This window comes from Montipora capricornis, chromosome 8 (assembly GCF_036669925.1).
Source record: "Montipora capricornis isolate CH-2021 chromosome 8, ASM3666992v2, whole genome shotgun sequence".
Lineage (NCBI taxonomy): Eukaryota > Metazoa > Cnidaria > Anthozoa > Scleractinia > Acroporidae > Montipora > Montipora capricornis.
The window spans coordinates 27,102,621-27,112,620 of record NC_090890.1 but is presented as its reverse complement, the minus strand read 5'-3'; the positions used below and the strand labels follow the sequence as shown (position 1 = coordinate 27,112,620).

At 38.4% G+C, this 10,000-nt stretch overlaps 1 protein-coding gene across 1 annotated transcript in view; it reads left to right on the top strand.

Moving 5' to 3' along the window:
- The window catches only part of LOC138060760 (uncharacterized), a 26,799-nt gene that overhangs the window by 212 nt on the left and 16,587 nt on the right, over positions 1-10,000 (top strand). The window contains exons 1-7 of the mRNA XM_068906614.1: positions 1-264; positions 696-994; positions 4,158-4,235; positions 4,555-4,576; positions 4,915-5,034; positions 6,495-6,589; positions 8,701-8,769. The exon at positions 1-264 is cut by the window's left edge and continues 212 nt beyond it. Of these exons, the coding sequence (XP_068762715.1) occupies positions 222-264; positions 696-994; positions 4,158-4,235; positions 4,555-4,576; positions 4,915-5,034; positions 6,495-6,589; positions 8,701-8,769 (726 nt within the window). The 5' untranslated portion in view covers positions 1-221. The remainder of the gene's footprint in view (positions 265-695; positions 995-4,157; positions 4,236-4,554; positions 4,577-4,914; positions 5,035-6,494; positions 6,590-8,700; positions 8,770-10,000) is intronic.

The window sequence follows — 10,000 nt, the reverse complement described above, 5'->3', positions numbered from 1 at the left end:
CGGTTCGGTTAGCAAACGAAGACGAATATCCTCTGACGACGACCTGAGCGACGACGAAACCTTAACGCTTTCGAGAACTGGGCGATCGGTATCAGCCAGATCGGTCAGCAAACGCAGCTCCTCTGACGACGACCTGAGCAACGACGAAGCCGTGGCGCTTTTGACAACTGGGCGATCGGTATCAGCCGGATCGGTCAGTAAACGCAGACGGATATCATCTGATGATGAAGCTTCAGCGGCAGATTATACCGCAGACTACGTGTAGTAAGTAATAAGTGGTAAATAATGTTTAAGAAAAATGAAGACATCGTTTCAGTGTCCGGTCCGGTAGTTTATAGTATTAAAAGGACTGTCGAAGGATCGACGTTCATGTACCTCTTGCCTTCATTCGTCGCCATTCGAAACCCAAAAAGGCACAATTATTTAAATAGTCTTTTGAGATGTAGGCGCACGTTTAATTTTTCAATTTGCTTTGTTATCCTCGATAAGCCCTGCATGAGCGCTAGAGGATTTTTTCCAAGGCCCGAGACAACGCAAAGCGAGACGAAATGACACCCTCGGGTAACCTGCGATCATGGGCACTTTTGTTTTCTTTAGGGAGGAAGGGTATGATTTCAGGCTACACCCAGGGTAGTTTGACGACAATAGAGATAGAAATGTTTGCATTTGATTACTTCCTCTTTTTGTAGCCTTAGTTGGTTTCACTATAATTATTTCTTTTTGCATCAGTGGTACTCCATCGCCAGGAGATGACCTTGAAAAACAAAGGCCTAAAAGGAAACGCAGTGCTCAAGATACAAAAAGACGTCTCGCTCTTGAAATGTTTGAAAAAAAGCGACGTGAGGGATCAGTCAAAAAGAAGCTGCCACCTGAGGAAAACGTATTCTCAGAAATCACTCCGAATTATGATGCATCACCTGATAGTTGTCAACATGTATACACTTCTCAGCTGATTTCTGTGTCAGACAACAAGTCAGATAAGGAAGACCTTGAGGTACAGTAGCTTAAATATAATATTCTAGACTTTTGATTACTAAAATTCAAGTAGAAGATACACAAAATATAACAACATTCATGGGCTACGTCCCAAGAGAGAGTATTTGCTCACCTAGCAGGACTTTTGTGACGGTCAGCATTCTGGCCCCAGTTGTTCAAACGATGGATAGCGCTAGCTATCCACCGGATAAATCACTATCCACTGGATAACTCAGTCGGTTTTGCTAGTGTTTATCTGCTGGGTAGTGATTTATCCGGTGGATAGCTAGCGCTATCCATCGTTTGAACAACAGGGGCCAGGTTGTTATCCCACTGCTGCTGACCATGCTTGTAACCAAGTGTAAGAGGAGTGTTGATTACAAAACAGATTAGCAACACTATGCTCTATTGAGAGAACCGGTAGCCATCCTAACCAGGGGTACAGACATATAATGTTAACAAAAGACAGTTTCCATGTCTCAGTGAAGACTGGTTGATCATGTCAACCGGTTAAATCAAAGAAAATCAGTGGTCCACGAAAAATGTAGATTTTGAAAAACTCAAAAGGAAAATAAGGAATAGTCATCAAGAGGAAAATGGGGATACATGTACAAGCTCCATAGCAGCAGGTGCACTACCTTAAACAGTGCTCGACTTTCAGGAAAAAACCTAGGGGCCGGCTGGCCTCTAAGTTTTCAGATTTGGCCGCCAGCTCAAGGATTTTAGTCTCCAAATTTTTTTTAGCCCTTTGGGCCTTATACGATTCAACAAAAGGAAAAATGCTGAAAATCAAAGCGGGTCAAGCGGCCTTGACAGTCAGAGATGGGTAAAAATAGTTGCAATTAATTTTAAATTCTAGACTTGTGACTTGAAAATAAATTGGGCAAAGAGTTAATGTACATTATTATTACATTGCTAAGGAATTTGATTGTGAGTCAACTGTTCCAGACATTGTAATATGATATCCGCATTTATATACCTCTTGATTCTTGGAGGTGCTTTTACAGTGTAATTCGCAAACCCTTCTTTCAACGTGCAAACGGACTCGATTGGTGCAAAGGTATTCACTTGAAAAACTTGTGAGCTAATTTGTTCTTATAGCTTATGCTAATTTTAGAGAACAATAAATCGCTGCATTGATTTGTGCTCTGTTCCTTGAGAAGGTGTCAGGATCATGACGAAACGTCCTCTTTTAAGTTTTAATATATTCGCTTGTTTATGCATTTAAATGATTTGTGACAGTGGTGCATTTTTTTGAAATTTTATTCACACAATTCATCATGAAAATAACAAGCATTTCTTTCACATTATTTCTGAGATTTACAGTCATCAACGGAAAAAGTGCTACGGTACATACGTAAGCTGGAAAACAATTCTAACACCGAGTAAACATGAGGCATACTAGTGTACACGCAAGAATGCAGTCATTTCTTTTAGCTTAATTGTTTATACATATCTTAAAGTTAGAAATTAATGCTTTAAATTCTCTAGTGTATTCAAAATCTATCACAGACACTTTCCAAATAAATTTATGAAGCATTTCTAGAAAAATTTTTAATATTATGATCACTTTTGGAATGAAGTTGATGAAAGATGTAGATTTCAGTTTGTGTTTCCTTGAGGATACGTATAAACACCGTTTTCACAGGCTACATGCGTTTAAGCATGAATTATATATTATTCATATTCATTGCACTCATTCAATGAATGAAAAATTAAATAATAATTATAATAACAATATCCTAGCAGCTAATGGTTTGCAACTAAGCTAACTGTGAAAATTTAGTCGTCAATAAATAAAATCCAGTCACTGTGGAAAGGGACGAACACCTTGGGCAGAGAGAGGAGTTGGTAGTATGGAGGCAGAACAAGAGGTATGCATTGAAAGACCTGACCACAGAGCACTGACTTACATGTACATGTCCCATGTGCCTCTGGAGGAATCAGAGTACCACTGGATTATGATAGTTATCAATGACTGTACAGTGAAAGCTACTGATGCTAGAGCATTAATCTGGAGGGCTTAAACGGTTCAGTACGTAGGAAGGTCATCAAGGCTGATGTCCAGAAAATAAACTGCATGTTGGAGAAAATTGGCTCTGATGATATCATTGCAACCAAAATCTTCTGTATGTGACTGCTGTAATTGTGGCAAAAAAAAATTATACTGGGTATGCATAACAAATCTGGGAATAAACAAATTTTTCATGAGGACTGACATTGTCCTCCCTCTTGCTCATGTAGTAGCTCTCATAAGCCTAATACATATCCTCAGAAACACAGCAGCAGGGTATCAGTTTGTTTATAAGACAAAGATTAATCTTAATTATAATAATAATTAATATTAATTATTCTCTGTGGACAATTTAAAACTGTATGCCAAAGTCAGGAAACTCTGCTGGAATCTCTTGTCCAAATTAGGCAGACAAAGAAGGACATGAGACCAAAGGAGGTCAGAGCCAGGAAGAGGCCCAATTATGGCCAATATATCAACTGGGGTTGTCCACATTATGCCAGCATAATTTTGAGCATAATAGTGAGGCATGAGCATCGAGAATTACGCCAGCATAATAGTAAGAAAAATTCCGGAAATACGTCAAAATATTGAAAATAAATAAAAAAATACATAAATACATTGGAATTAGGTACAATCTCGAAATTGGGATTCCTGATTTGCTGTGGAGAAATATACGTGACAACAGACTGCCCCAGACTTAACCACAGGAAACGGACGTGGCCACGCAGGGCGAATTGGAGCCTGGGACTTATATTTTTTATGTAAAAAATGAGTCATCCAGGGGAACATATGTGAGCATAATAGTGGGACTTTTTGAGCATAATAGTAACATTTTTTGATCATAAAGAATTAACATAATAGTGAAAATTGTGAGCATAATGTGGACAACCCTAATATCAACTGAGGATTGCATTGCACAAGCAAGAATCTAAACCAGACCTAATCACTCCTCATCCCCACCCCTGGAATAGACATGCCTAACAAGTATGCACTGACAACCAGCCCTTTGCACTATATATTGTTTAAATTCAATAAATAAAACTGCATGTAAGGACATAATAATAAATATTTTCTTTTATTATGGGTGTTGTGTTCAATTTTATTTAACTTTGATATACTTTTAGCAGCATCTTGAGATCCTTTTAAATTTCCTCTCCATCAACAGGAGGGACAGAGTTCTCAGAGCGAGGAGGACATGACCGATTTCATTGTCTCTGACAATTTAGGCAGTGAAGAAGGCATGGTATGACTACACGTCTATCATTTTAAATAATTTGTAACTCTTGTCATTTTTATTCAAGATTAAATCAGCTTCAACATTTGTACGTGTACACTGTTGCGGGTGTCTTAAAAACAAAGACCCCTAAGGACCTAAGCCTAAAAACCAGGCCAAGGCCTAGGGTTGGTTTTTAGGCTTAGGGTCCTGTCCTAGGGGTCTTTGTTTTCAAGACACCCCACTATTGCAGAGCAATGAGCTCTTGTTAGTCTAACTATCATACTATGGTCTTAATAATTAAATAAGTGACTTTAATGACTGTCGTGTTCATTACTTCCATTTTCAGGATCCCCTGGAAAAACCTTCAGGTAGTACCTGTTATATCGCTACATATACAGTGAATGTCTAGATAAAAAGAAAAAGAGTTATGAATATAATATCATTTATGACATCGAAACTTAAAAGTTGTATAATCTCAATACTTTAGTTTGCTTGCATATCATTTCCATTTTTCTCCAAGTCTAGTTGCAGATAATTTTAACTGTAATTGTGAATCTTAATAATGAACATTTAAAATTGTTCTGATTCCGGCCATATCTTAAATTGTTTGTAATCATTAGAAGCTTGCATTTGGCTATCGGGGGTTGATTACAACCTTTGTTATTATCCTTATGGTTACATACTCTTTTATTCCACTGTGATACAGAGAAAGATCATGCAACTTATTTATGGAATCCATCAAGTAAAGATGCATTCAAAGTCCTTGTGCAGAACATACTCACAAGGCTTTTAATGCCAGAAGATGTTGTCTCTGTTGAGGATTCAGGTAACTGTCATGAGATGCAGGACAATTGACACACATAAGAGCACTTAATCTTGTCTTCCATCAGATTGAATGGGACTTGCAAGTAATCATTCCCATATTCAATACCTGATGGAGGTTCATTTGTTTGTTCTCCACTCTTTTCTGAGAAGTTCTCATTGATGAAATCTGGTTTCCTCTCATTAAAAAAAAGCATTTAATTTGATTTGCTGTCAATCTTTAAGTTCATTTGCATGCACTCCCCCCAACCAGTTGCTTTATACCTTGATAGTTTTTATTATGATACAGAGGTCACATGTGATATCATATCTACAGTACATGTATAATATTCCAAATGGGCTTTTAAAATAATGACATGACAATAAAATGCTCTTGGTGGAAATATATCAACACTATATTAACAGATTTCATTCAGGTTTGATTCTTCACATCATGTGTAAAGTCCTGGAGAAAATGGTGAGAGTGACTGAGACCTGTCACTTTCATGTATTAATTAGTTATCCCTTTCGCCCCCGAACCAGCCTGAACTGGCCACACTAATAGTATTTTACTCTCAGACTGTCTTAACGCCAGAGTATTTTACTTTCCAATGCCAGACAGTTTTACTCGTTAATGGGGATCCCCCAGGAGTTAATGGGTTAATCACTAACTGAAAAACTGTGTCCCATTAAATGCCCATTATTCTATTGTAAGGTAAATCCAACCAATTAATGGTAATTTACAAAGCTCAAACAGTTAAAAATAGAGAACTGAACATAATCATTACTACACAATACCTATGCATTGTAAGAATGTGAAATTATGTTAATCGGGCTAAATTACTCCGTTCTGACTTATAATGAAATAATAATTATTATTTTATAAAAATGCTAAAAAAGGGGGGCTTAAAACTGATCTTAACTTAAAAAGGTTTTCCAAATTTTAGAACCGTATCTCTGGTTCTTCTTCGGGGAACAATGAATCTAAAATTCAAAGATCAGTGCTTCTTATTTTGGCTCCCAAGAGATCTTAACAGCGGCACATATGCCCTTGGGAACATATATATTATGTTATATTATTCATTTCTGAAGATTTTATTCAGGATTGATAGTACATGTATACCATTTTCAATGTCAATACAACCACTGACTGCCTTCGGGATAGTAAGTTATAGGAAGCGAGATTTTGCAGAGGCAGAGGGTCGTAAGACAGAGATAGGGGAAAGATGCACGCGTCGCCAAAGGGGACGTGGGAGGGGCAAAAAATTCCACACTGGACCAGAACGGCATAACTTGGCAAAAGCGACCGAAAACCAGAGAAGGTTTGCATAAATAGGCAAATGAGTTCCCTGGGGACTTGAATAGCATTGTCTCCTAAACCCTGAGGTGTTACAAAGAAACTGGCGTTGCGCGCAGGCTAAATCCGTGGCTATTTTGACAGTGAAAATAATGTTTCAAACTTTATTCTTAAACTTTGATTTGCAGATCCTTACTTTGAAAAAGCAAAGCAAATTATTGAAAAAGAACTTGGAGGTAGAAAGTCTCTGGTAACCAGCAATGTGTGGTCCCAAGATTTCCTGGTGAGCTCTCTATAATAATATACGTGTATAAGGTGCTTGAATCATGGCTAAAGAAATTTTAAACAGTATGTTGCCTCAATTAAACGTTTGTGGAACATTGTAGCTTAAATCATTAAGCAATAGAGCACTAGCTTGCATATTTCCTTTCAAAGGTCACCCACCTAGTTTTTTTTTAAATCATGGGTATTAGTGGCCTCATCAAACAAGGGTCTGATGATGGGTGGCTCAAAAACAAAGACCTCTAAGACCCTAAGCCTAAAAACCAGGCTCAGGCCTAGGCCTGGTTTTTTAGGCTCAGGGTCTTATATAGGAGTCTTAGGGGTCTTTGTTTTCGAGACACCCATCATCAGACCCTTGGTTGATGAGGCCACTTATAATACCCATGATTAAAAATAAAAAAATAATAAAAACTAAGTGGATGACACCCATCTGATGATAGGCTTGTTTGGAGCAACACAGAAACTTTGTGGGCAACCCCTTTCCCCTGGTCTCTCTTCTCTGCCTTTCTCAATGACAAAAGAGGCAGAGAAGAGAGACCCTGGGAACAAGGTTGACTTTGTGGGCAGGCTGTGGTAGTCTGACAAGGGAATAGCCTATTTCCGAGTTGCTCCATGCCTCAGTTTCAAAGCGAGTCCTGATGCACAACCATTCAAATGGAAAAGAGTTGAGAATTGTTATGCAAATCAAACTCATTTCCCTTACAATTGTTGAGCACCAAGACTCACTTTGAAACCCAGACAAACAGCAACTCGGAAATGGCCCATTAAATGTTAGTACTCCACAGAACTGGGAGGCGCGGTGGCCTCATGGTTAGTGCGCTCGACTCCGGATCCAGTGGTCCGGGTTCGGGTCCTGGCAGGGGACATTGTGTTGTGTTCTTGGGCAAGATACTTTACTCTCACGGTGCCTCTCTCCACCCAGGTGTATAAATGGGTACCGGTGTAATGCTGGGGGTAACCCTGCGATGGACTAGCATCCCATCCAGGGGGGAGTATCAAAATACTCCTAGTCGCTTCATGCTACTGAAACCGGAGATAAGCGCCGGCCTGATGAGCCTTCTGGCTTGTAAGCAGAGACTTACTCCACAGAACTAATTGAGTGTATTTGTATTATCTGAAAAACTAAGTTGGTGACCTACAGTTTTTATTTCTTTGTTGGACATCTCCCTAAATTCTTTAACTTATTAGAGAGTATTACAAAAAGTTCATCGAAAAATGGCGTTTTGTAGTTTACAGAAAATTGTACCAGATAAATTTGCCTGAAACCTTTTTATTTGAAGTGCCATCGTGAATGATACGTGTGTGCAAAAAATCAAGATAGGTCACCGATCAAAATTTCAGGACAAAGACAATTTTTTCCGCACGTTTTATTCCAGATTGCGCGATTTTACGCCGTATATTCATTTCCGGTGTGTTGCGCGCGCTAGTTTTGATGGAAATTTGATTCATTCAGCTGACGGGTGTTTCTTAATTATGGTGTGTATGGGTTACGTGTGCACAGCTAAAAACTCTTTCGAGCCTCCTCAAGGACAGTGCCTACTAATTCAAGGGTATTTTTGCCCCGGTTTATGATTATGTAGGAAATGTAGATCTTAACAAGTGTTATTGAAATCCAAAAAGAAAATTAGGTGTAACCACTCATTTTTCAAAGATAATTGATGAATAATATTTGTAAAATGCTTTAAAATACAAAGCAATGTATGGCGTTCTTTCCCAAATTGAAGCTTAATTATCTCTCAAAATTGCATGGTTACCCCAATTTTCGTTTTGGATACCAAGAGTACTTACTATAAGATCTACTTTTTCCAGGTATCACTGTATTAGCATAACCAGTAGGAAACCCCAGTATCTCGAGATGCGCAGAACGTATGCGCAATAACAATAGTAGGCACCTTCCTTAAAGAGTGGATACCGATACTGGCTATCGAGTTTAAATTGTTTAATGGTAACTTAAAACCCTTCATATGGATTTATGCATTGGACAAAACCTTGGCCCGACTCTAAAACGCTTGAAGTAGGTGCAATTCTAAAGTCCCAACCCTTTGTTATGTATTGTACAATTTTTGTGTACAGCATCAACTAACTTTTTAATATTAAAATTTTTTTATACAGAAACTGCTAAGTGAAAACCATGTTCTAGAACAAAGGTTTCTCGCAGGTGCCGAGACTGCAAAATGTCAGGTCAGCCAGAAATTCGCTGATAATACTCTTCTAGCTTCTTTTCGTATTTCTGTTGATGATACTTTATTGGTCTCCTTCCTGGTTGGTGGGTACACGCTACTCAATATAAAATTGGAACTATAATCTCAAATGTCGAAATTACAACGTAAACATTCCGACTTAATTGTTCAATCAATCATCATACTCTACGTTCGGACTAAGCGATCATTGTTCACTGATAACATGATAACAGTTCGATATGTCACTTCTATAGTTAAAAGGATCTTTTAGGGCTGTTTTCAAAGTGGAAAGAGAGGGGATTGGGTACAAATAATTTTGGGTGCCTAAACGATTTTCATGCCCAAATTCTCGATCCCCCCTTCGAATAACAGCTAGCTGCGGTGCAGGCTATATTGAAAGGGGGACAATTAAAACAATTAAAACTTGCCATACATGTAAATATAGAAAGCCTTAACTTTAAATCAAAATTCAAGCTTTAAAGGTGTGTCGAACTAGGCATGCCCATGGATCCATATTCATTTTTAAAATCGTCAGCCGGGCAAGTACGTCTCATGATATGCTTGCCAGGACAAATTTTGAGTTCCGTGGGCAAAAATGCGGAATGATAGAAAATGGTCGATAAAATTACTTGTAGCTTGAACATTCGCGTTTCGTTTTACATTCTCTCGTCAGAAATTACGAATGTTGACTCTGGAGTATAATGTTATTTAATTGCACTGAGGGAACCCGATTTACAGTGGTTATTTATTTTTAACAGTGTTCGACACAAACGCTTGCCCGATGGCCCGCCGGGCAAGCGAAACACATCCGTAGCCAAGCAAAACAACTCTAAGACTTGCCCGATCGGGAAATCAGAATTTTTGTTCGACTAATATTTTGGGGAACGGTTTGATTTGTAACAAAGAAAGTGACTCACTAGTAATATGACGTACAGGTCACTGCAAACACGATGAAAAAAAACAAACGTTTCATAACTTTACTGTCATTTATTTTTTTGTTAAAGAACGTACCATTGGACAAATGACATTTTATTCAAAACCAGCCTAATATCAGAAAGGTATTCAAGGCATCTTCCTTGATCTCTTAATGTGCTTGCCAAAGCAAAACTGTGACGGCTACCTGAAACGACCGGAACAACGATCAGTGTATGTACAGAGTTTTGAATCCGTTTATTGAACTAACAAAACAAAACTAGGAGAACTGGTAGAAACCCGACGTGAACGTAAAAACA